General features: G+C 51.2%; 2 protein-coding genes across 3 annotated transcripts; both read right to left on the reverse strand.

Annotated features, from left to right (window-relative positions):
• Positions 1 to 348: 348 nt before the first annotated feature.
• ARF3 (ADP ribosylation factor 3) lies at positions 349 to 15,758 on the reverse strand. Its single transcript, XM_008704531.2, has 5 exons — positions 15,527 to 15,758; positions 2,550 to 2,790; positions 1,621 to 1,731; positions 1,274 to 1,398; positions 349 to 749 (listed from the first exon to the last, which is right to left on the reverse strand). The coding sequence occupies exons 2-5, from the start codon at positions 2,695 to 2,697 to the stop codon at positions 588 to 590; spliced, it is 546 nt and encodes a 181-aa protein (XP_008702753.1). The 5' UTR covers positions 2,698 to 2,790; positions 15,527 to 15,758; the 3' UTR covers positions 349 to 587.
• Positions 15,759 to 19,796: 4,038 nt separating this feature from the next.
• WNT10B (Wnt family member 10B) lies at positions 19,797 to 25,414 on the reverse strand. 2 transcript variants are annotated; one of them, XM_040642402.1, is made up of 6 exons: positions 25,139 to 25,414; positions 24,674 to 24,815; positions 24,120 to 24,239; positions 23,726 to 23,988; positions 21,621 to 21,994; positions 19,797 to 20,984 (listed from the first exon to the last, which is right to left on the reverse strand). In XM_040642402.1, exons 3-6 carry the CDS (start codon positions 24,191 to 24,193, stop codon positions 20,526 to 20,528), a joined length of 1,170 nt encoding a protein of 389 aa, XP_040498336.1. In that variant the 5' UTR covers positions 24,194 to 24,239; positions 24,674 to 24,815; positions 25,139 to 25,414; the 3' UTR covers positions 19,797 to 20,525. The 2 variants fall into 2 exon arrangements, with proteins under 2 accessions (XP_040498336.1, XP_040498335.1); XM_040642401.1 differs by lacking the exon at positions 24,674 to 24,815.
• Between the last annotated feature and the right edge of the window lie 1,088 nt (positions 25,415 to 26,502).

Here is a 26,502-nt window from a genome sequence, read left to right on the forward strand (position 1 = left end):
GAGGCAGGTGATAGGCTGGAGTGGGCAGTGACCTGGCTCCCAGCACCCAGCTGCACTCCACCCCTCCACCCTTCTCCCTGGCCCCTGCATATATATCTCTCTATACATGTATTTACACGCGCACACATGCACGCACACACAGAGAGAGGCCCGTGCAATTTCCATGTAGAACAGGGAGAGAGTGGCAAAGGAAGATGGGGAGTAGGAGAGGAACCTGTGGGGAGAGGGAAGGGACTGAGATGCCAAGAGCACAGCAACCAGAGCCAAACGAAGCGAACGGAGAGGATACCCCACCCCACCTCCCAAACCCCAGAGGATGGGGGGGCCACCCATGAAACCATAACAACCTTGTTTTTGTTTTAAATCCGATAAATTGGAATGATTCATCATCAGGACAGCAACTGGGGACTGGTCATGGACAGGGGAGAAGAGGGGAGGCAGGGGAGGCAAGGCTCTTGTTGGGCATGCGGACATGATACCCAGGGCCCTGGCCACACTGGCAATGGGAAGGAAGGGGCAGGGCTGGGGCAGGGAGACAGGAGGTGTGTCAGGGGTGGGTGGGGTGGTCGGACAGGGCTGCCTGGCTCTCACTTCTTGTTTTTGAGCTGATTGGCCAGCCAGTCCAGGCCTTCGTACAGCCCGTCCCCGCTGGTGGCACAGGTGGCCTGAATGTACCAGTTGCGGTGACGCAGGGAATGCAGGCCCAACTTGTCTGTGATCTCAGCAGCGTTCATAGCATTAGGCAAATCCTGGAGCACGAGGGAGACACACAAAAAGGAGGCTCAGGGTCTTTCAAAGGCTTCTAGAGCACCCATCGACCAAAGAGATGTGTACCAGCTCCCTCTCCTCCTCCCTCATTGTAGGAACCAGAACAAGGTCCTAAAGAGCTGCTCTGGATTTAATCATCCCACAACCACAGATCCAAGGCGCTAAAGGTCATTCCACTGGGGAGGGGCAAACCAAATATGGGGTTGGTAGGGAAGTGAAGAAGTGATTCAGACTGCGCAAAGAATCAGGTCTGCCTGCCTGTAGGAGTGAGGGCAGTTCCACTAAAGGAGACAACAAGGAAGATGAAGAAGGGATTTGAGCTATCTACCACACCAATCCCTGAGGACAGAAGTGTTGCTGATTAGCGCTGGGTAGGGGACAAGAAGAGGAACATAAAGAAGCCAGCTAATCATATTCCCCACACTTCCTACAAGGAGCCCCAACACCCATGATTTCCACAGCCAGGCTGACCTCTCTCCAATCCAGGGGTGGGGAGAAACCTCACCTGTTTGTTTGCGAAGACAAGGAGCACTGCATCCCGGAGCTCATCCTCTGCCAGCATCCTCATCAGCTCCTCCCGGGCCTCATTTACTCGCTCCCGATCATTGCTGTCGACCACAAATATCAACCCTACGGAAGCAGAGCATGGGCTGCGTAAGAGAGCAGATGAACTCCCCTCATCCCTACCACTGAAAGACAACACCCTCGGTACACCCTCCAAACATCTGCTCCCTTTCCTCCTGTTCTCCCACCCCTAGGAGCTGTGGCAGGGCAAGGATTGGCTGCCCATAGCCAAGAATGACAGCCACACCTAACCAACCCATGCCAAGCTGGGCAATTCATATGCCATACCTTGGGTGTTCTGGAAGTAGTGTCTCCAGAGAGGTCGAATCTTGTCCTGGCCACCCACATCCCAAACTGTGAAGCTGATATTCTTGTATTCCACTGTCTCCACGTTGAACCCTTTGGAAAAAACAGACAATGGCCTCTTGGCCTCAAACACCAGGCCTGCAAACAATACCCCAGTGGTCTCTGTTTCCCCCAGGAAGGCCCTGATCCTAGCAAAGGAAAGACAGCTAAGGCTTCCTCATGGCCTAGTATTCCCTCACCTGGTAGCCTAAAGGCCAAAAAGAAAACCTTAGAGAAAAAGTGGAAGAGGATGAGGAGGGCCAGTCAGGAGGTTCACAATCTCCTTGGTAACATGAGCTAACCTTCTCTGCTCATTCTGTCTTTGCCTTTCCCTCCTGCAAAGAAATGACTCAGCCCCACTCCTGTACCTCAGCCATCAGAGCCTGCTGCAGCTAAAATGTAGGGCCTGGGAAACACAGCGAAGAAAAAGTGAGCTGTAATCCTGGAGCCCCAAATGCAGAACCAGCGGACAAACGACCTGGAGCCCCATCTATAAGGCAAACGTTCTCCCTCCCACAGGCAGGTCTTAACCAGGATCAGGGCCACTGAGGATCTAAACTGAAACAACTCCTGGCCTCTGGCAGGAACATCAAAGCCTTTCACCCGCTTTCCAAACAACACAGAGAACAAACCAGCTCAGTGCCTGAGGGCAGCTGTTCAGTGCCAGGCTGCGGAAGTTCCCGCATCAGAGAGGGCCCGGGTAGGTGGGCAAACGGCAGCCCCAGCACCTGCTAGTAAGTTAAATAACCATCCTTCCCTGAATCCCCCCAAGTTGCATGGACTTGCCTGGTGGCCAGGTGGGGGATCTAGGAATAGGCCCCCTGCCTGACCCAGCTGTTGGCACGAAAGCCTACATTAAGCTGTGCCCTTACCAATGGTGGGGATGGTGGTGACGATCTCCCCCAGTTTCAGCTTATACAGGATGGTGGTCTTTCCTGCGGCGTCCAGGCCCACCATCAGGATGCGCATCTCCTTCTTCCCAATCAGGCTCTTCAGAAGGTTCCCAAAGATATTACCCATGATCACAGCAACCACTTTCTGAAGACAGGACGGCTCAAGTGGGAGCAGTGGCAGTCTGGTTTTGGCCTGGTCCCTGGTATGGAGAACTCGATGCTAGGCAAAGAAACAAACACATTACCACCATCTGCTAGTCAGAATTTCGTGTAAATGGGATTTGCCAAAGTCATGGCTGGAGTTCAAAACAAGCTATGAAGATCAAGTCCCACTCAGACACATCCTGAGTCTTTGGGAGCGCAGACAAAGCCGTGAACACTCAGGACCCCCGCTCTGCCACAATGTACCTGTGTGACTTTGGACGAGTTATTCTACCCAGCCATATCTGCCCCTATAAATGGAGGGGACTGAACTAGAGGACTTCTGAAGTTCCTTCAGTTCTAACACTCTGTACCATACAGGGCCTTGCAAGACCATTAATGCCCCTCCCTCCCCCAACCTTACCCTGAGACTCCTGGAAAGGCTGGGAGAGGAGGGAGCAGAATGAGGAGTGGCTCTTTGTGACTCCTGACAAGGTTTGGGCTTGCCAGGTTCCCAAGGTCTACGCTCCAATCAAGAGACTCCACTTCTTCCCTTTCTATATGTCTGCGATTCCACCTTCTTCCACACACCAAAATTAATCAGGAAGAAATAAGGTGAAAATTGCGCCCTGTTCATACAACAGCGTACCGACGCTACCTCTCATTCCTAGGCTCATCGTGGCCCATCCAAGGACAGCTTCTCCACATTCTCACCTGCAATGAGGCAGTCACCTCATTCCCTGCCTCCTCCTCAACCCCCTTCAGTCTATTCTCCACACAGCAGCCAGACTACTTTTAAAACCAAAATCAGGTCATGCTGCTTCTCTGTTTAAAACCCTCTCTTGGCTTCCTGTCTCCCTTTCAGTAAAATCCAAAGCCATATCGTGGCTTACAAGGTCCTGCACGATCTGCATGCCCCTGTTCCTCTCAGATCTCCTACTACTCTTCCCTTGGCTTACTCCACTTTAACTCCCAACACTTTCCTGCCTCAAAGCTTTTGTACTTGCTATTCGCTCTGCCCTGAATGCTTGTCTCCCAGATAACCTTCATGGAGTATTCCCTCACTTCCTTCAGGTATCCATTTGAATATCACCTTATCAAAGAGGCCTTTCACAACCACCTCTAATACACGCACATCACTCTTTTTACCCCATTTATCCCACTTCGTTTTTCTTCATAGCATTTATCATTACCAGACACATCACACATTTGTTTCTTGTTGTACTGTTTTTCTCCCACTACAATGTCAGCTCCTTATCTACTGTGCTCACTGCTGTGTTCCCGGTACCTCGAATAGTGCCTGGTACACAGCAGTTGAACGAACGAACTAAAACTCCCAGGGTCTAACAGTGACCTTACTGAGCAGCTAGGATCTGAACAAATATCTGCTGGAAAAATGAAGATGGCGGTAGGAAGCACTATGAAGGTACAAAACGTCCATCTTCCCACCCCACCCACTGCCTCCAAAAGACAGAATCCTAGAGTCACTCATTCCCTCTCCTTTTCCCTCCCTTCTCTATGGCACAGGACAACCACAGAAATGCATCTCTGAGACAATGAAATAGGCGTTCAGAATCGCCCATGGCAGCCAGTTCTCTGTGCCCGCGGGAGACATGCGTCAGCGGGCAGCTTATTCAGCAATCACCATATGCCAGCTGCTGGCATTCTCTACAGAGTCTGGGAACCAGAGGCACAGACACACACACCCCAAACCCAGCAGGCGAAGGAACAGGTCAAGACAGAGTGCACCCAAACCCAAGACTGTGAAAGGTGGATGGGGAGGAATCTGATTTACAGGCTAAAGCACGGGGGCTTAGTGCGAGTTGAGCTGTTTTCTCAAAAACTATTTCAGTTTTGTTTGTTTGTTTCCTACTCCCCTCAGTTTGCAGCAAATTCCAGACTAGTACAAAGGAGCCAGATCGACAGCCCCTGGAGACCAAAGTACTAGTTTGTCCAAAACACAGAAACAATGAGTGTTATGGAGTGTTTCATCTTCAAAGGCCTTCCCAGACATCCACTAATGAGCCAGGCGTGGTACTCCTGGTAGGTTCCTCAGATGAGCCCTGCCCCTGACCGAGAGGCTCACACCCCAGGGAGAGGACCTGGCTCCACCTTAGGGCTCAACTTCAGCCAAGTCGCCCACTAGCCACCCTTCCTGCCCATCCTGCCTAAACCCACCCAGGCAGACAGATCCTGGAGGATCCCCAGGCAGGAGGGGACACCTGCCCAGCTAATAAGGTCAGATTCCATCAACCCTGGCAATCTGGAGTAGTCAGACTTCTGGTTCTGCCACCCTCACCTCCAGAAATTTAAACCTTCCCCAAGTCCTCCTAGTCTTTATCTTGTTTCCTACTCAGGTCTCCTCTTCTCCAGCTTTAGATGATACTTTGCTTTAAGGCTTTGGTAATAGGCTCTGGCCCAGGTTCTGAATTGAATTTATACCACGCATTTATCTTGCTGCCCTTCATGAATGAGCCGATTGCTGATCAAAGGATTACCAACCGTGAGTGGCTGAAAAATAGCCCTCGCCCCAAAACATGCACACGCTGTCCTTTGGTTTGTTTCTTTGCTAAGCTAGCATGCTAACGTCTTGGTTCAAAAGCTGATCCCAGTGTTACACTTATTTCTCTTTCCCGGCAGGTCCCTGAATTATCTGAGCCACTCATGTGGCACTTACTACCTCGTGGAGCTGTTTCTCTGAGAAGTCTATACATTTACTGTCTCTACAGTTTAACTGTATTCTCCATGGGCAAGGACTATGCCTTTTATTTATTTTGGATCTGTCCCCACTCCCAGTGCCAAGCCCACTACAGGAGTTCAACCAAGCACACGGGCTGATTTAAGCCTGCTCTGAGGATGTCCTTGTATCATTTCTTTTCCCCTCGCAGTACTTGGTATCTCTGTGTAATGCACAGATGGTTTCTCAGATACCCTCTCAATTCTTGGCCATTTTTCACGCCATAGCTGACCCCAAGACTGGTTTGGAAACACCACAAAAGGACTAGAGGACTAAAATCAGTGGAATTTTCTCTTGCCATTTAATACGCAGTGGGCCTGATGGATAACTGATGAAATGCCCACATAGTCACTGCGTGTGTGTCCTCTGGGGGCAGCACCACGCCTTGAAATTAGTGGACATTTTGACTCCTCTTTAATATAATCAGGAGCTGGACTCAGATGAGCATTCCAAAGCAGGGGTTCGTTTTCTTGTCCTGGCTTTCTCTGTCCCTGTTACTGGATAGCATTCTGCCTCTGCCACGAGGAAGGGGGCAACTTTCAGCTTTGTGTCATGAACACAAATCTTGGGTTACATAGCCGATTTTCACTTTCACCCACAATGCATTCCTAGAAAAAGCTCTGGGAAGCAGAATGGCAAAAAAACACATAAACCCTGGATTGTTTCCCTATGTACAGTACAGCCTATAGTTACTCTCTTTTACTACAGATGGCACTCCTGTGTCGATAGGGCAAAATGCCAGGGTTCCATGGGCTGTGAGAAACCAGGAATCAGCAGTTAAAGCTGAAAATGAGTGGCTTAGGATGAAAAATGGACTACAGCAATATCCCTATTTTTAAAAAAGTATATCTCAACATTCTATTTTACAGTCACAAACTGTGTCATCAGTGGTACAAATACCAAGAGCTCTTAAGAGTGTGTTCCAGTACAATCTGTGTGGAACACTGCAGGAGTTCAATCTAGCACATTGCCTGATTTAGGCTTCATCTGAGGATGTCCTCACTGACGACTTACTGCCCCCAAGCCCATCCTCCCACCCCCCCGGGAGAGGCAGGCTGTTGCTGGGACCGCTCAGCCATCCTGGCTGTGTGTGCTGCAGGAACATGCCTGCCTCACTCTCCAAGCGGTTCGGAGAGTCATACTCAGTGTGCCACACACAACTCCCCCCACCTGACTCTGGTGGCTGACTCGGGCTTGCATCCCACGACACCTACCTCTGAGGGGACTTCTGATCTAGCACCACCTCCTCGTCTTCAGGCTGCATGGGTCCAGGGAAAGGAAGACCAAGGTCTCCCCAGCCCTCTGCTGCCAGGCAGGGAGCACTAAAAGCAGCTTTGTTCCCAGATAATTTTCACATTGAGATATCACTAATAGAGATGCTATTTTTAGTACAGCCAGTGGAGCAGACCAATAAAACGTAAGGAAACAAAAGCAGGGTCTGCCTGTATTTAGTTTCCTTAGCACAGCTGGCTTGTGACCTCTATAAACTTTCCAAGTTTTTGTCTCAAGAGCACGGTGATCACAAGCACACAAGAACTCCTAGATTAATATCTCAATGACTTCTACTGGGCTCAGAGATTTCCCAAAGCCGAGAAACAGCTTCTGATGTCAGCTTCCATTCGTTCACTAAGCACTTACTGAGTATACAGAACTAGGGATACAGTGAGGAAGACAACTTCTGCCTCCATGAAACTCCGTCAGTGGGAAAGACTAGCAAACAATTACAAAACTGCACGAGGGTAAGAGTGGAATAAACACGAAGTATTATGGGGACAGAAACCTGGAGCAGCTAATCAAGACTGAGGGCTAAAGGGCAATTCCCAGACATGATTCTCAGGTCACCCCTGAGCTGACTCCTGATGGAAGACTAGGAAGTAATCAAACAATAAAGAAGAGGGGGTGGGGGAGAGGGAACAGTGTGTCCAAGGCATAAAGCCCTGAGTGAGAGACAGCACTTTTTACTAGCCAAAGCCAGGTGCAGGTGGGAGTCAGTTTATGTGGGTGCCGCATGGGGAGTAAAAGGAAGTGACGACACTGGAGAGATAAGAAGGGACTAGATCGTGAAGGGCCATAAAGGCCACACTGAGTAACGTGATCAAGTATGTGCTTTAGAAAGACCATTCTTTCTGAGCACCTGGCTGACTCAGTGAGTAGAGGATCCAACTTTGATCTCAGGGTTGTGAGTTCAAGCCCCATGTTGGGCGTAAAGCTTGCTAAAAAAAAAAAAAAAAAAAAAGACCATTCTGGCAGTCATTTAGGGTATAAATTAAAAGGGGAAAAGACTTGAGGCAGAGAGACCATGTGGGAGGTACAGTAATACAGCTGAGAAATCTAAAGTTCTTAACCACAGGTGGTAATAAAAACGAAGACAGATTTGAAACATCAAAACAGGGCGCCTGGGTGGCTCAGTCAGTTAAGTGTCTGCCTTAGGCTCAGGTCATGATTCTGGAGTCCTGGGACTGAGCCCCGCATCATCAGGCTCCCTGCTCAGCAGGGCGTCTGCTTCTCCCTCTCCCCTGCCTTGTGCGCACTCACTCTCAAATAAGTACATAAAATCTTTAAAATTAATTTAAAAAATGTTAAAACAAGAAAGCATAGTGCTCTGAATATTCAAGGCTATAGCTAGAGGCACTGGAGCAGCCATGGACTATCAGGAGATGGAACGGTTGTAAGCTGGTCAGTTTCTAAGAATAGGGCAAGCTGAAAGCTTCGGTTAGAGGGCGGTGCCACGGAATGTTCCAAAGACAAATGAGTCTAGTTTTTATCTAGTCACTTTTTTATCTGGCCACCTATTCTGGAACAGACCTGGTTCTCTGTTCTGACTCACTTGCTCATTGTCCACGGGAAAAGGGCTGTCCATGCGAAAAGCCAGACCCTTCCCAGGTGTTTGGGTCTCTCCAATCAGTCAGCGTAAGTTAGGATCCTTCTTTGCTTGATAATGTGGCCTCCGTTCAGGTTCTCCTGTACTGGAGTCATCTCAGACTAGAAGGGAAACTGGCATAATGATTCTGGCCTGAGCCTAAACACTGTTATTTGTTAAGTGGAACCTAATTTTAGCTAGATATGTTTTCTAATTTGTAAGAATATCATCAAATGCCTAGTATCTAAGTCTAATAGGTATCTCTCAGGCCTTATTTTTTTTAAGATTTTATTTGTTTATTTGAGAGAGTTAGAGAGTACAATCGCACACGCTAATCAGCAAAGGGAGAGGGAGAGGAGGGAGAGAGAATCTCGAGCAGATTCCACACTGAGCGCAGAGCCACAGTGAAGCTCAATCTCACCCCCGAGATCATGACCTGAGCCAAAACCAAGAGTCGGACTTAACTGACGGAGCCACTTAGGCGCCCCTTTCAGGCCTTATTTTAATTTGCCCTTTCTACAGCCTTTGACCTTTCTCCCTTTTTTTAAAATGTTTTTTCCCTCTTTGGTGTCTATGATGTCTCATTGTCTTGATGTCCTTTTGGCCCCTCTGGTTGCTTCTTACTCTCTTTCCTGGCCTCTGTTTTTGCCCGCTGCTTTAAATGCTGATGTGCCCCCAAGTTTCTGCCTTTGGCCTTTTCTCCTGCTCCACTGTACACAGTCTCCCTAGATACATCAGTCAGCGTAGCAACAGCTGCAAAAGACAGAAGACACACCTGTAGATTTATTAAAGCACAGAGCTTGAAGTCTAGGTCAAATAAGCTAGACACAAAAGGACAAAATTGTATGAGCCCATGTATATGAAGCACCTAGTCCAATTCACAGAGACAGAGGTAGAATGGTGGCTGCCAGGGGTTGGAGGGAGCAGAAATGCAGGTTATGGTCTAACAATCACAGAGCGTCAGTTTGGGAAGACGAAAAAGTTCCGGAAATGGATGGTGGTGATGGCGGCACAACAGTGTGAATGTACTTAATGCCACTGAACTGTGCACTTAAAAATGATCAAAATGGTAAATTGTGTTACGTATATTCCCCTACACACACACACGCACGCACACGCACGCACAGAAATCTAGAGCTAGAACACTTGTTTTTTTAATCCACCAGCTCTACAGTGTTATTAGGGACCCAAATTTTCTCCATTTTTCTGCTCTGACATCCTAGAGTTCCTATGTCTGTCTCTTCACGCTCTTGGAATTACTCCAGCATCTCATTCTTCTACATCAACATTTAAAGGCTGGACAAGAGGGGCGCCTGCGTGGTGCAGCCGTTAAGCGTTTGCCTTCGGCTCAGGGCGTGATCCCAGCGTTCTGGGATCGAGTCCCACATCAGGCTCCTCCGTTGTGAGCCTGCTTCTTCCTCTCCCACTCCCCCTGCTTGTGTTCCCTCTCTCGCTGGCTGTCTCTGTAAAATAAATAAAATCTTAAAAAAAAAAAAAAAAAGGCTGGACAAGAGAATGTTGCCATATGTCTTTTTTTAAGATTTAGGAAAACTTTCCCAGAGGCTCCCAGCAGACATTCCCCATATCTTATTGGCTAGAATCAGTACATGACCATTTGTGACTCAGTCACTGGCAAGGGAAATGGAATGCCCACATCCCTTAGGCTGATCAGTTTTCATACCCTAGGGCTGGGGAAGGGTATCTTTATACCCCCCACCCCAATATCTGAACAGAGTAGGCATTCTGTTAGAAGCAAGAAGGGAAAGAATGGCTCTTTGGGTAGATAGCCAGTAACTGCTGTCACCTGGATCTTGGTTTCTCTTAGGGCTCCACGTTACCATCTGTGCAGACGATTCCCAAATACTCAGCCCAAACTTCCTCCTAAGCTTCATACCTTAGCACCTCAAAATTGAAGTTTAATCTAAAAACAAATATCTTCAGGGAGCCTGGGTGGCTCAGGCTCAGGTCATGATCCTGGGGTCCTGGGACAGAGCACCGCACTGGGCTCCCTGCTCAGTGGGCAGTCTGCTTCTCCCTCTCCCTCCGCCTCCCCCCGCCATGCTCTGTCCCTCTCCCTCAAATAAATAAAATCTCTTAAAAAATAAAAATAAAAAATAAAAACAAATTATCTTCAATCTCAGATCTGTTCCTCTTGTATTTCTTGGCTAAAGAACTGCCACCAGATCACCCAAGCCAGAAACCTGGGAATCATCTTTGACTCTTCTACTCTTCCTTCCTATATTTAATCAGTCATTAAATCCTGTGGATTCTACTATTTTGATGTTTCACTATGCTTTCTTAATTACAAAAGCACTGAAATTCCATAAGTAGTCAGCCTAAAGCCCTAATAAACCTTTGCCCCAGTCAAGTTCCCACTTCACAGGTCAAGATGGAACTGCTGGTGAACAAATGACACAGGAAGCTATGGTTTAGACAAGGCCCACCATTGCAGAGCAGTCTAAGGATTCAGAAAACAGGGAACTACCTAGCCTGGGGAGAAGAGTTATCTGTGATCCTTTAGCACCTCAAACACACTCCTACTCCAGGACTTACCATAGTATGTTTTGTTCACATTTGTCTGTTTTGCTTTCCAAATAATGTGCCTTTAATGCATGACAGGTCTGCCATACATCCCATCGGTACTGAATGGCTAGGAAGAGCTTAAGGCGGCTAGAGCCCAAGGGCCAGTTATCTCAGGTTGCAAGCACTATGTCTGTCTCACTATTACCATGTTCTGTGTATGCCATAACGACAAAAGGTTAGGGAAGTACTGCACTAAATTATGAGCCCCTGTCAGCAGGGACCATGCCTTACTCATGTTTCATGTCCCCAGCACCATGACTAATCTGTAGCTAGTGACTAACGTGCTTGCTTTTGAGGAGTACGGTTCTACTGATGGTGGTAAAGTATTTCTGAGACTGAGGAAGACAGTATTCTATAGGTGATCCTTAATCTTTTTCCTGTATCTGACAAACTCAAGAAATGGTTACTATATTCTCAGAGTCCTAGGGTTCCTTGGATGGGATTCACAGGCTTGGGGGGGGGGAACCACATGAAAGGCTCTAATTATGCTCCTCCCCTCTACACTACCACCAGAGCAGCTCCATTCTTATCCATGTAATGTATTAGACTTCAAATGAGATTTTATATAAGGTTTAACATTTAATTGCTTTTAACAGAAGAGGAAGACGTGGTCAAAAACCACTACAACAGAGAGCAAATGTTCTCCTGCATCCTAAATCATGCTGAAGTTTAAACATCCATGCCTGCGCTCTAGTGTCAAAGCTCATAAAGGAAGGGTTATACCAGGCTCTCAGCAGTAATGCAAGAGCTGAAGGGTACGATGAGATCTGCTATACCCAGTCATCTCACCTTTCTTTCGGAATATGGTGATAATGGTGGATCCGTGAAATCCCGAGCCATGTCCCTTCTGGTCCATATGGCACAGCAGATCCTTTGTAGAAGTCCAATGCAAAGCTCTAAAACATTCACGGAATCCCTACCTCCATCAGTTCTTTCCCAGACTATAATGCAAGCCTTCGAACATTTGTGGAACTTCCAAATGCTCCCTGTTTCTTTCATTATCAAAAAGCTTTACCGGCACTCTACCTATATTTGCAACAGATGTTGAAAAGGTACGGCAGATAGAATTACACAGATATCACAACTCTGAACCTTAATACAGTACATTCTGAAACATACTCAGGGGCAGACATTTAAAGGAGATATGACTGATTGGGGGCGCCTGGGTAGCGCAGTCGTTAAAAGCGTCTGCCTTCGGCTCAGGGCGTGATCCCGGCGTTCCGGGATCGAGTCCCACATCGGGCTCCTCCGCTGGGAGCCTGCTTCTTCCTCTCTCTCACTCCCCTGCTGTGTTCCCTCTCTCGCTGGCTGTCTCTCTGTCACAGAAATAAAAAATCTTTAAAAAAAATAAAAAATAAAAAAAAATAAAGGAGATATGACTACATGAAAAGAGTGGCCCAGGAAATGGAGGATGCTGAAATACTGACTGAGACCTAAAATAAAGGGACCCAGGAACCTAAATCCCCGACCTTGGTCAATTAGAGTGCTCTTGTATGAAGAAGTCAACCATTACTTCAATCATGCTGACTCTTCTAACATGAACACTATTCTTGAGCCCCCACGTCCTCACCCTGCATCCAAGTTGATGGTTCAGGGCCCCTGCCTTGCTCCTGCTTCACCTCCCACTCAGGCAGCAGGAGCTGCCTCTGTGAAGCCGATGCTGAAAAAAGATTTCATTGCTCATAAGCCTACGACCAGCAAAGAAAGTCATGGTAACAATCATTCCTCTACACAGGCGGCAAGTTATTCTTTTGTCAACTTCCTCTCCTTTAAGGCAGCCCTGAGTGCTCATATCATTATTACTATTATGACGATGATTATTAATAGCAACTAACACTTATTTGGGGCTTACTATGTGCTTTGTACAGTGCTAAGTACTTTACATATATTATCTCATTAAATTCTCAGGCCAATACTATGAAGTAGGCACCATCATTATCATGCTCTTTGCTGATGAGGAAAATGAAGCTAAGGGAGGACAATTTCACCAAAATCGTACAACTAGTAATTAGCAGAGGCAGGGTTTGAACCCAATTTTGTCTGATTCCAAATACTCTGAATAACCATACCACAGTGCCTCTAAATTGACCTGCAACAAAAATGGTGAGGAGAGCCAAAAACGGTGATACGCTTTGAGACTCGGGCTACTTGGCATCCATTTCTAAAGGTGTATGGGGAAGCAGATTCCACAACTTCCCCGTTATTTACTCAGCTTTAACAAACTTGGTTTTAAAGAAGTTCCTCCTTCTGAGCAACAAATCCCACCCACTATCCTCTGAGTCCATTTCCTCTTATTATGACTCCAGTGGGAAAGAGAGTAGCAGAAATGAACACACACGATATGATCATCTGTGCACTTGAGACTTCGCTTCCACTCTTTCCAGCCTGCGGTCACCCCTCCTTTACACTTGCATTCCGTTTAATATTAGCAGCTACCATTCACTAGCACCAATTCTGTGCCAGGCACCACATACCTACATTGGCTCTCTCCTCCATAATCTCCAGAATTCCAATTTTGACAATACTCTGAAGGACTTAACATGTAACGGAGACCCCTTTGCCCACAATGGGGAAGCAGGAGATCTGGGATTTCAGATAAATAATAACTTTGTGTTCTAGTAATATTTTTCTTTTGGGTTCTTAGTTTCCATTATCCATGCCTGTTTTGTGCTTCTTAGGAAGGTGGAGAGACCAAGACTTCTTAATTACAATGCATAAGAACCTTTGTACCCTCACACTCAGCTATCTCCAGGCACTCTCCCTGACAGCCAAGCCGTTTCTTTCTCTTTCCTTAAACTGTAGTCAGAAAGCTTGTTGAGTCCTACCCATTCACATCCTGTATTCATCCTGAGTGCCTACTGTTTGCATTAGGCACTGTGGGAGACACAACATGAAATCCAATCCCTGAGATCAAAATGTTTCCTCTCTTTGGAAAAACAAGACTTATACATAAAATTTTTGACGACCCAAGGTAACAATTCTATCCTGGGGGGGTGCCTGGGTGGTTCAGTCAGTTAAGCATCTGCCTTCAGCTCAGGTCACGATCCCAGGGTCCTGGGATCAAACCCCACATCAGACTCCCTGCTCAGTGGGAAACCTGCTCCTCCTTCTCCCTCTGCCTCTCCCCCTGCTCATGCTTTCTCTCTAATAAATAAGATCTTTAAAATAATAATAATAATAATAATTCTATGCTGGTAGGCAGGAAGTATGTAAATATGTGATACACAGGGGGCCCTTCCCAGCTAAATCCAAGGTCAATGATTCATTCTGTGAAAAGGTGACCTCGGTGGATCAGCTTCTTTCTTAAAATGAGCTTTTAGAGACATGTTATTCAAACTCAGGTCTAATGTGCAATAACCAATTCACTGCTCCACTCCGGTCTTATCAAGTGGAGACACTTACCCCAAGAAGCTCAAGACAAAATGGCAGCAAAGATGGTCACCACCTGATTAAGGCCAGAGGAGAAAAGTATGCAGAGACTAGATTCTGTCCTGTTGCATGGACCCAAGCAATCAGACTCCTGCAGCAGATCTCCTACCCATAAAACTTTCATGCCATAGACCAGGGGTGACCCAATCCAACAGCAGCAGAGGCAGGTTTTGAGTTACGCTTCTCCCTCAACCGGATGACCTCACTATTTCTTCTCACTCCTGACCACATCCCACACTCCTCCTGGCCTGGCCAGACGGAGAGCGGCAGTAATACAACCAAGAAAGAAGGGAACTCCCCCAAAAGAGGAGCTACCACTTTGCTATGCAAGTGGCCGGGGTTAACAGGGAACTCCACCTCCCCCTCCTTCCCTCAAACACTGGTGTAAGCAATGGCTCCATTTTCTGTTCCGGGAATCCTGGTACTTCCTAAAGAAAGAAAGCGGATTGGAAGACACAAACTCAGAGCCAGCGACAAGCTGCTCCCTCCTCCTGTGAGACCGCCCCCGCTCTGCCTGGGGGAGGAAGGCACCACCTCTCCTCTCCTAGCAAGATCTGATCCCCCCACCCTCTTCTGCCTCTTCTCCTCCCGGTCCCCACCTGCTGCCCTCTGACCAACGTGCGGTTCCCAAGACCCAAAGCGCAACCTCTACCGGAATAGTGCCCCTGGGTTGCCCCACTAGCTTGCCTGGCCGACTGATCCCTAAACCCCCTATGCACCCCTGCCCCATGAAGGGAGTACAGGGTGTCACCGCTACAAGGCTCTAGTCTCCTAGTACTAAGGTGGAGCAGAAGAGAGGGTAGGAAAAAGCGGCATTCCCTAGCCCTTTAACAGGAAAAGGATACGAAACAGTCATCACCGCCCCCGCATCACCTCTCTCTGGACTGTTTTTCCCCCACCTCAACCCCGACCCCTCGTAAACCCACCTCCTGCAGGCGAGGGGAACCCAACTGCAGCCCGGGTCGCCCCCGCGTGCGAGGCAGAGCACAAATTCATGTGTACCCCCCACCCCCACCCCAGCTCCGCGTCCTTCAAATGTGGGGGCAGGCGAGAGACTGGCCCGGCGCCCCCTCCCCGAGCTCTCGGGTGGGAAGGACCACACCGCTCCATGCCCGGCAATGCCGGAGGGAGGGGGGGTATATCTCCTCAGCCCCCACCCCGAGCCTCTCCTTTACGGGGACCCGCCTTCCTTCCCCAGCCCCTCACCTGTTCCTGCTCCCAGCTCCGCCGCCGCAGCCGCCGCCTCCGCCCCCGCAGGTTCCGCTCGGCACTGGTTCCGCTCCCTCCGACTCCCCCAAGCCGATTTCGGCAAGGCTGCTCCCCTGGCCCCGCTCCCCAGCTCCCTCCTTCCTTTCCTCCACCTAGCACCGGAAGCCGCGACGGCGACAGGAGCTGTGCGGCGCACCCCCACCCCCAGACCGGGATACTTCCCACCTCCCCGATCGCGCGAGAACTGCGCGGTAGCGAGTGGCAGTTCTCGCGAGATCCATCACCATGGCAGCGGCTGCAGCAGAGGCAGCCGGGTGCTGGAGCTGAAGCCTGGGCGGGGGCCGATGTGGGGGCTGCAGGCTGCGGGCGGCGGAGGCGGGAGCCGGGAGCCGGGAAGTGGGGATGAGGCAGTGGGCACTGAGGTGAGAATCCCAAGCTCCGGGGCCATTCCTGCGATTTAAGGCCTGGAGCTGCGTGCCGGCCATACTGGAAGGGGCTGGGTGGAGAGGCAAAGCCAGGAGTAGGGTATGAGCGAAGAGCCTTTGCTGTGGCCCACCCTGTTCTTCCAGACAACATTTTTATTTCTTAACCATGGCTAGATGCATCTCCCTGAGAGCCTTCGCTGCATCATTGTTGCTACTCACTACTCCCAAGCTAAGACCAGGTTACTCAGGGGTCTGAATCAGGAGATCATGAGGAGATCCTTTCCCCCATGAGGAAAAGGAGAGAGAGTGATGAATTTGAGACTGAGGAAAGAACTGGACTCTGGTCCAGTTAGAAAGTGTTGGAAAGTGAAAGACAAACGGTGGAAGCCTAATATTCAGAGGTGTGGTTTGAGGGAGTGTACTAGATGACTATGAATTTTAGTATCCCAAGGAAAATGAGAGATTTTACACCCATGTTTCTCCACTCCTGCCCACCCCCACTTCCCCTACACTCATTTCTGCGCCTGATCTAGACACGCAGAGCTGCCTTGGAACAGTCTCCGCTGTGATAGAAGAAGGGCACGAGCAACACTAAGAACAGAAGAAGGTTCTTTAAGTGGCCTCTCTCTTCAGTATAAGGGAACACATAGCTCTTCCCTAAGGCCTGAGCCAAAATTGTTGCCTTTCTGGGTTTTTTTTTTGCCTTATTTCTTGTCCCTTTCAAGGAGAACCAGGTTGGTAGATAGCCACACCGTGTCTATCCCTCGTCCCCATCAATCCCTGGTGTATACCTTCACCACTCTCTTGCTCTTATCCCAGTCTGTTTTCTCTCTTATTCTAATGTGGAGAATAACATGACCGTAGAATGTGAAGCCAAGAGGACCCTAATTTAAGATGGTGAGGGATGGATAATCTGGTTAACAAGGAGCATGTTTATAACAAAGAGAGTTGTGTATGTCCTGGGCTGTTGCTGTTAAGGGCTTTTGCCCCGCTAAGCTCTGTGTTGCAAATAGCAGAAGACTTCTTCAGTTTTATTGCAGAATCTTGGATCAGGGACTGTGATACTTCCACATGACTACTGTTTCCATTTCTTTTCCTAAAATGTGCACCCCACCAAGTTATGTCCCCACACCAACCACCAAAATTATGCTTTGCACCCCCCCACACCACTGCCCCAACCACACCAACCTGCATTTTGAGATTCTGACAGGAGGCAGAAATTCAGTGTTCCTGCCTGAGACTTCAGATCCTCTTGAGGCTGGGTCCCAGGTGTTACAGAAGGACAGAAATGGTGACAGCCTAATATGGTTAGCAGCAAGTACCATGACATTTGAGTCAGAACTGATGGATGGGGCCATGCCAGGGTGGCTCAATCGGTTAAATGGTTAAGTGTCTACCTTCGGATCCTGGGGTCCTGGGATGGAGCCCCATATCTGTCAGGTTCCGTGCTCAGTGGGGAGTCTGCTTCTCCCTCTCCCTCTGCCCCCCCCCCCGTGCTCACTCTCTCTTTCTCAATAAAATAAAATAAAATAAAATAAAATAAAATAAAATAAACTGACGAATTGGACTGGAGAATCTCCCAGGCTTTCTGTCCTTCACCTGTCTGGAGTCTAGAGTCCACTGCAGCATCACTGGGTTTTTCCCACAGGAGCAGAGATGGGGGGGGGCACTGCCTAGCTGGCAATTAGCCAGCCACCGCCACTCCCCAGCTTCCCAACAACTTGAAAGGCGAAGGGAAAAGAGCTCATCCAGAGCTGAAGGAGGCCTAGAGGCCTCACTTACAGTTCATCAGTCTTTCTCCCTCCCTCTGACTGCCAGTGGAGCTAAGTAAAAGCTGAAATTGTAGCCACCCACTCTGTGGGCTGCACACTCCCACTCTCCTCACTGACCCCAGGTCTGGGTCTGAGCCCAGTGCGTGTGCCGGGAGCAGGGGTGGGGGGGTGTTGGCCTTGCTGACAAAATCCATTTGGAATTTCTCAAGGTTGTGGTTTGGGGCTTAAGTTTGCCACAGAGTGTGTCTGACGAAAGAGAAAGCTAGAAAGAGAGAGAGCCAAAGGGAATACAGAGGAAGGAAACAGGAAAAAGCTGAAATATTCTTGCTGTACTACCATTGGAGATTCTCCTCCCTCTTTCTTAGCGTGAGAAATTCCCATTCTGGATGTTCCTGATCATTATTCTCTCTCATATCCTATGTCCATTCTAGCTGCATCCCCTCTCTGCCTGACACCGCCAAACACACCAGGTCAGTCAGTGACTCAAGTAAGGATGAGATATCTTCCTGCTCCCGTCAAATTTCCAAGCCCAGGATTCGCAAGTGGAAATTCAGGACATAAAATTTTGCCATAAAGTACTGGCCTAACCCAACATTCCTCAAAATGCCCTTGCTACCTGAGTAGCAAAATCACCTGATTTTGAGGGTAATTTAAGTAGCAGATATATCTATTGCCTAGAGAAATGGAGAAAACCATTTCTACATTCCCTGGCCAAGGAGATGACCTGTTAGGGGCACCATCTTGCAACCCCAAACACATTTAGTCACTTGTAAAGTTCTAAATGCCTGAGGCCTGTCCCTTTTCTGAATTGAAAATCGTTTGTTTTCAAAGATACTGGGCTAGGAATAGACAGATTGTAATTTTAAAAAACCTGTTTTCTCTAGTTTTGGTTATCTCCTAAAAGATAAAGGAATTATTTTAAGATTAAATGCAGAAGAGCTCTGAATAAGGAAGGACACAAATACACATGCAAATAATTCAGTAGGAAAGCATGCTGGTTTTACTGGTTTCCAGAGCAAAACACTCCCTTCTTGAGCACTGGAATCTCTTTTATATGTTTCCCATTCTGATTTGTCTTATATCTACCTCCCAAGTTCTCTGACTTGATGCCATAAAGGAAAGCACCTGCTCTTTTGGGTTCGGGCTTAATGTAGAGATACGTTCAGGTCTTGAAATCTCCAGAACAGAGGTAACCACGCGGTGTAGCAAGGTGTCAATGAAGTACAGTCAGAGAACCTAATCTTATCTGCAGTCGGTTTTTGTGAATTAAGCCTTATTGGACACGGCCACACCCATTTGTTGATGTGTGGTCTATGGCTACTTTTGATTCACAACAACAGAGTTGAGTAATGATGGCAGAGTTGAGCAGTTGTGACAAAATCCACAAGCCTAATACAGCTGACCCTTGGACAGCACAGGTTTGAAGTGCAGGTCCACTTAATACGCAGATTTTTTTTTTTTTTAGTAAATACCTACACTACTGTAAATGTATTTTATCTTCCTTATGATTTTCTCAATAACATTTTCTTTAGTTTTATTGTAAGAGCACAGTATATAAAACACATAGCATACAAAGTATGTGTTAATCTGTTAATCGACTATTTCTATTACCGGTAAGGCTTCCAGTCAACAGCAGGCTATAAGTAGTTAAGTTTTGGGGGAATCAAAGGTTATGCACAGATTTTTGACTGCGTGGGGAGGGTGTTGCCCCTGACCCCCTGATGTTGGTCAAGGGTCAACTGCATACTCCCTATCAGGCCCTCTGCAGGAAAAAAAAATGTGCCAACCCTTGTTCTAGGGTAAGAACCCAGGTGAAGTCTGGAATTAAAGCACATAAAAAGTAAATTGGGCCTATGTTTGGATATCTAGTCCCTCATACCGAGAAGTACCCCCCTGGTTTTTCACACTGAAGGTTGCCAACTAAATCACTGAGGACCATTTCAAATCCTTCGCAGAACCAGGCAGGATACACATAAGTAAAATCACTGGGCGTATAAGAGTAGAATTCACCTGGAAAAGAAGCAATGCACTGGGATCCCAAGTGTAGGCAGAAACATAACCACCTGCATCCACTGGTCCAGTAGTTTAATTTATTTTAGTTACAAACAGAAACCAAGAACAAGTCTCAGTACAATAAATTATCCATTCCCATCCCTCCTGCTAACGAACAAATAAGAGGCTCAGAGAGTCTTGGATGGTTCCCTTTAACATCTGGATGGGGGGAGCAGTTTCCCTAAGGGCCTAGACAAACAACTCTACGAGGACTCAAGTGAGAGCCCCCCCCCCAGCACTCTGTCCCTTCCCCAAGAAAAACCTCTCTACCACTGTCTCCTATTCCCCCCAACAAGGGGCCCGGGCTGCTATAGAGGAGTTTGGGAACAGCAGATAGGAATGAGTGGTCTCCCTGGATACGGGTCTCAGGGCTCCACACAATGCCTGGGGCTATCCCTCAAAGGAGAGGAGTGGTCAAACTACAGGGACACCCCAGCCAAGAGTATGAACCAGAGCTAAAGGGACCCCAGGGCTGGGGAGAGTGAGGCAATACAGTGCATTTCACCTTGGTTCATTTCAGGTGTTTCAGGAGCAGAAGAGGGGGTGACAGCTTTCCCTCCAAGGCCCTCCTTCTGTTGGGGAGAAGGCTGCACATCACAGACTCTGCCTGACCCCCGCCACCCCCAAAGCTGCTTCCAGGTAGACACCTCGAGCTTCTAGGAGCCAAGACTGACCCTGGACAGAAATCAGAGCAAAGGGCTGAAAAGGCGCTCCTGCCCTCCACCAGCCCTGCGGCGAAGCCACCCCTCACTTACACACATTGACCCACTCTGTGACCTTGCACTCATCGCACAGCACGTAGCAGCACCAGTGAAAGCGGCAATGACAGCGCTCGACCCGCGTCTGCCGGAGCATGTTGTGCCCACGGCCACAGCACAGGCTGCCACAGCCGTCCAGCAGACGGCTGGTCTTGTTGCAGGCGCGGCCCCGAGTGCCGGGGGAGCCCACGGTAGGGTCTCGCTCACAGAAGTCGGGAGACTTCTCAAAGTAAACCAGCTCTCCTGAGAGGCGACGGGGGCGCAGGCGGGGCTGGAAGGCTCCGGAGTTGCGGTTGTGGGTATCGATGAAGATGGCCCGACCCAGCCGCTCCCTCAACGCTGCCCCCACTGCCCGGAACTCCGGGGCCGCCCTCCAGCACGTCTTGAACTGGCAGCTGCCCGACGTGCCGTGACACTTGCATTTCCGCTTCAGGTTTTCAGTTACCACCTAGAGCATCAGAGACGGGGAGGGGTGAAGGGGAGGGCAGCAAAGGGGCGGAGCACCGAGGCGCAGCGGAGGGGAGGGAACGGAGAGCACAGGGAGGGAGAAAGAGAGGCAAGAATGACCACGGAATATCAGAAGAGAAAGGGCACTGCAGGGCTGGCTAATAGTTCAACTCCCTCATCTTCTTGTCGGAGGACTGAAGCCAGAGCAGAGGGATTCACCCATCTTTAATCACTAGCTGGTCACAGAGACTCGGCTTAGATAACTAGCTGCTAACAGAACTCAACTCCAGTTGTCCTGACTCTCAGTCCAGTGCGCTTTCCAGAGCGAGCACTAAAATGAGCACCCCTTCTGTGAAGGCAGCTGTGATGATAGCTGCCGTGTAACGAGCACCTGCCAAGGACCAGGCACTCTGCCCAGTGCCCTATTTGCCAGCTCACCCCTAATGACATCGTAAGGTAACTATCATTAGACTCTTTTTACAGATGCAAAACTGAGGTTAAGGGACTCGCTTGAGGTCATCCAGATGGTGAGTGGCCATCCCCCAACACATCTCATCCTCTCTCCTCTGCTGTGCCTCTCCAACTCAAGCCAGGCCTCAAAGGCTAAGGAGACCCAGGACAAGTTGCACACACCTACCTGTCGCCCCACCCTGTTGTTGTGGATTCGCATTCTTGCCTGGATGTCCCGGGGAGCTTCCCTGGAATCCAAGAAATCCCGAGAGAACTTCTCTCCAAAGTCCATGTCATGGTTACAGCCACCCCATTCCCATGTGTCCTGGGGGCCGGGGCTGGGGCCTGAGCCGGGGCCAGGGCTGGGCAGGGAGTGGGGGAAACTCTTGCCCCGGGACAGAGCCTGCAGCTGCAGCAGCTTGGCCCTCAGCCGGTCCTGCTCACCACTGCCCTTCCAGCCGCAGCCACAGCTCACTAGCCTGCCCAGGCTGCAGGCTGTGGCGACCGCGTGCATGACCCCTGCCGCCAGCATGGAGAAGGAAAAAGCACTCTCACGAAAACCTGGGGATAAAAAGGGTGTGACGGGGGTAAAGTTGACAGGCAGTGGAGTAGGGAGGTGGAAGGAAACAGGCAGCCACCCTTCCATTCCAGGAATTCCTAACTGGATCCTGACCCTGTCATTTACCAGCTGCGTAAGGGGGGAGAAAGTCATGGAGAAGGAAGGGAATGGAAGCACAGACTCAGTTTCCTCATTTATTAAGGGAGGGGCTGGACTGAGATATCTCTGAGGCCCATCCTCATTCTGTAAGTCTGGGATTTTTGGGTGCAGATGAAAGAGCTAGCTGGAGGGCAAGACCCCTGGGGTTGGCAGGTGACTGAGAGGGAGTCCCCGAGGTCTTTGAAGAAACGATCACTGAGTTCTACATCTGAAAGCTTTAAAAATTCCCCAGCCCAGCAGGAAGCTTGGGTGGTGAGGTGGAAGCAGAGAACATCGGGTTCTTTTTTTTTTTTTTCCTTAGGGCCCTTTAACCAACCTTCCTCCACCACCCTAATACCCCCAAAGCACTGGAGCTGTGGAGCTATACTTCCCCTTTCCAGTTTCTAGTTTTATATTTGCCCTTTAAAGACTGTCCTATGTGTTTATCCTAACCTGCTATTACTCTATAAAATGCTGGGAGGGGGAGAAGGTGGGGGGTGATTTTCTCTAGGGCCCTTTTAAAATGTTGGCTTCTTTGTTATGTTTTGGGGGTCACAGAGGCTCAAGATGACAAGCCTTTCCCATGCTTCTCATTTGGGTATCAAAGCCTTTCCCTATACCAGGCCGTATAGAGAAGGTGGGGGTCCCTCACTTCCTTTTAGGTAGGGGCTCTCTTGAGCCCTGAGAGGATGAGAGACAGCACCTCTTTAGGGGCCAGGCCTCTCCCACCCCAGGATGCAGGGCTTCTGGCCCAGCCTCCCAATCCCCCCCAACCTCAACCCTCCAGGGGTGAAGCTGTTCGCACACGTCTTGGGAATTCCCCCGCAGATGGCAGCTGCCTATTAACCCCGTAGTCCCTGAAGTACTGCCCCCACCCTCGAGCTGAGCCCAGAATGGATCTTTACTCCTCCAGGGAGGAAACTCGGGCATGGCCTGGCAAGAGGCAACGATGCCTTCCAGACCATACCTCCCAGACCAGACCAGCAGTGACCTGTTCTTTGCCCCTCCAGCCGTTCCTCACCTGCTCAGGTGAGAGCCACCTGGGGCCCCCACAGCACAGAGGAGGGGGCTGCTCCCCGGCTTCAAAGCCATCAGGGTCTTTGTTCCCAGCCTCTGCTCCTGGGAACCCCAGCAATTAGGGGAGTAGGTTTAACCCTTAAACGGTTGGGGGCGTCACCCCACCCCCGCTGAGGCTCTGGGGACACCAGCCTGGGCTTGTCCGGGGAGAGGGAGGGGGGAGGAAATTGGGGGAGGGAATGGGGGGGCGTTTGAAGCTTTCAGGGCTGGGGGTATCTCTTGCTCGCAGGTGCAACCCAGATCGAGCCTGGTGGAGGCAGGAAAGGGGGGGGCCTAGGGTAGGATAGCAGCGACCCAGCTGCCTTGCCGGCAGCACGCAGGTGGAAGTGAGGCGCAGGGGCCCAGACGGGTGGCCAGGCCCAGCTCTGCGGCTCCCGGGGGGGCGGGGGAGGGAATTCCCAGAGAGAGAGGCCCCTCCCGGAGTCGCGAACCGGTCCCTTCCCGCCTCCGCTCGCCTCGGCCTGCCCCCCAGCCCCAGCCCCAGCCCCAGCGGCGCAAACCCGCCCGGCCCGGCTCACCGCGCTTGAGGATGGCGCTGTGGTGCGGCAGGCGGCCGCCGCCCTCGAGCGCCGAGCAGTTCCAGCGCTGGTCGCGCAGCTGGTGCTGACACTCGTGGACCGCGATGTGCAGGCCCTGAAGCGCGGATGCCGTCACGTCGGGGCTGCGCAGGCAGAGGCCCAGCTGCCGCTTGCTCAGGCCCGACAGCGTCAAGCATACAGTGTTGGCGGTCAGCGGCGGCTCGCCGGGCAGCTTCAGGCCCAGAATCTCATTGCTGAGGGCCCTGGGAACGCAGAAGGCGTTTCGGGGTCTGCGATCCAGGCCTCGCGCCCCCTCCGACTCCTCCCATCCTGGGTCGGTGCTTTCAGCCTAGGGCTTTCTCTCGTGGGCTGGGTGACGGGGGGAACTGCTCACCGACTGCACAACGCCAGGAACAGGAGACCCGCGAAGCCCGAGGGCGGAGGCCGCGGCCGGGGCTCCTCCAGCATGTCGAAGCCCGGGCCCGAAGGCCCTGGTGGGCGGATCGATCAGGGCCTGCGGGACAGGGAGACTTGGGGGCTTCGGAATAGGGTGGGCTGGCCCGGGCAACCAAGGATTCCTAACTCACCAGTGCCACCCCAGTGGCCCTTCTCATCCCTTCCCAAGCAAAACAATAAGAACCACCCCTGTCCCGGGATCCTGGAGGAAGAGTCAGGGCGTTGCATTTGGGGCTTATGCAAGAGCCCCTGGAGCTGGACCCAGCCAGACACAATGCCCGGCACACAGACACACTCACGTGCAAACTCAGACATACTGACTCACAAACACCACTCCACCATCTTGCCCCCCGCTCCCTCTTCGAGGGCCCCACGACTGGCTTCCCTTGCCCAACAGAGCCTTGCTCTCAGGGCTAGGGGGCGGGATTGGGGGGCGGGATTGGAAGGGGGTTCTGCACCACCTACACACAGCGGGGTGTGGGGGAGGGTCACCTTCAGGTGCCTTCGAGGGCAGACAGCCTCCGTGAGAGGGGTGGAGGAATGGGCTCCCAACCCTGTTCTACCCACTTTTTCCGCAGTCGGGAGAGAGGGGAGGCTCCAGGTGCGCCAGACAGGGAGGGGACCTGGTTCCCGCCTGAAAAGGACGGCGGCGCAGGCTGAGTACTCTTCCTCCTCTGCCACCTTTCCTAACTAGCGTTCCCCTCGACCTCGATGCCCGTCTGGTCCCCTCAGGTCCCAGCCTCGTTCCCACCCCTTTGCTCGCGCGTTCATTGCCCTTCTGATGGGATATTCCTGTATTTGGTGTCTTTATCTCTGCCAATATCCCTGGCTCTCTCTGTGTCTCCGTGCCCCAGTGGGCGGATGCGTGTCTGCCTGTCTGTCTGTCTGACTACCCGTGCGCCTGTCTTGGCCCCGTGTGCGCGTCCCTGCCCTCCCTGCTTTCCCAGCTCCGATTACCTCCAGCTGCTCTGGTGCGGGGTCGCCACCAGCAGGGTTGGGTCGCCTGGGCTCGGGCTTCTCAAACTGTGGGGAGACTGCGTCGGGTTCTGCCCCCTCGGCAGAGCCGCATTCTTCCAGGGCAGGGCCACTCCTCTTCGCTGCTTCCCCAGCGCCGCCGCAGCCGCCGGGAGGAAGGGAGGGAGGAAGGGAGGGAGTGATCGAGAAAGCTAGCGAGCGGTCTAGCGAAGAACTGGGGGCTCCGGCTCTACTCTACTCTACTCGCGCGGAGCTCACAAGCGGCTCTGCTGCGGCTGACAGAGCTGGGGCCCCTCCCCGAGCCCCAGGCATCCCCACCCCACTCCTCGCACCCCCCGCCTTGACCCGGGGAGCGCAGGCGCTCCCCCTCCTCCCAGCCTACACACACACCCTCTCCCCCGACGCCTGGGTTCACGCTTGGCCCCACTGAAGGGGGTGGTGACCAGAGTGCCTCTCACCTGCTCTGGGTAGCCAAGTGTGCAGGGAGGGTGCAGTGACCCAGACTAGGGAGACAGGACCCTGGTCCCACGTGGTCATTTCTCTTTGCCTCAGTTTCCCCACCAAGAGCTGGATGGCTGCAGAGTGCCTTTGACAAGATGAACACGGAGCTGAGAATCAACTTCCCTCCCTGGACAATGTTGTGTGGAGCCCTCGGCGAAAGCGCGCCGCAGGGCACTCAGAGCCAGCAGGAAAAGCTCCCTTCTGGGTGGCTTGGCTTCCACCCATCTCTGAGCTCTGCGCCTGCCCCTTGGGAGGGGTCAGACTTGGCCTCAGAGTTTGGTCCTAGCAGAGGCTCCGGTAGCCCCAAAGATCTCCAGCCTTCTCCTACGCTTCCCTTGGCTTATAGGCATCCTTGCCCGCAGAGCTCGCCTGCCCATCCGAGGATCCCAGGTCTGCACTGCGAGTGGCCCATATTCTTGCTCCAGGCTTTCAGACTTGCTTCATACAGAACGGGGAGGGCCTTGGGATCACAAACTGAGCCCAGCCTGAGGACAGCCAGGGAAAGACCCTGATCTTGGGGTGCACAGACCAGAGCAAAAACCACCTGAGGGAGCTCCAGTGGCAGTGAAGGGGTTAGGCGCCACTGCGCTCCTGCCTGACTCACCCTCCCAGCTCTAACCACTGCGGGCTATTTTTGCCAGAGAGGGGCCCCAGGCTTCCCAGCTGCCCCCCGCCCCTGCCAGACCGCAGCCCAAGGCACGACTGGCCCCGCGCGCCCGAGGCTGGCACGTTGACTCAGAGACAGGCCCCCTGGGGAAGCAGAGCCACGGGGCCCAAAACCCACAGCCACAGTCATCTCTTCCTTGGTGGTGGCCATGCAGCTCTTCTGGGCAGTCGGCCTCCAG

Source organism: Ursus maritimus, unplaced genomic scaffold, assembly GCF_017311325.1.
Source record: "Ursus maritimus isolate PB19 unplaced genomic scaffold, ASM1731132v1 scaffold_26, whole genome shotgun sequence".
Classification (NCBI taxonomy): domain Eukaryota; kingdom Metazoa; phylum Chordata; class Mammalia; order Carnivora; family Ursidae; genus Ursus; species Ursus maritimus.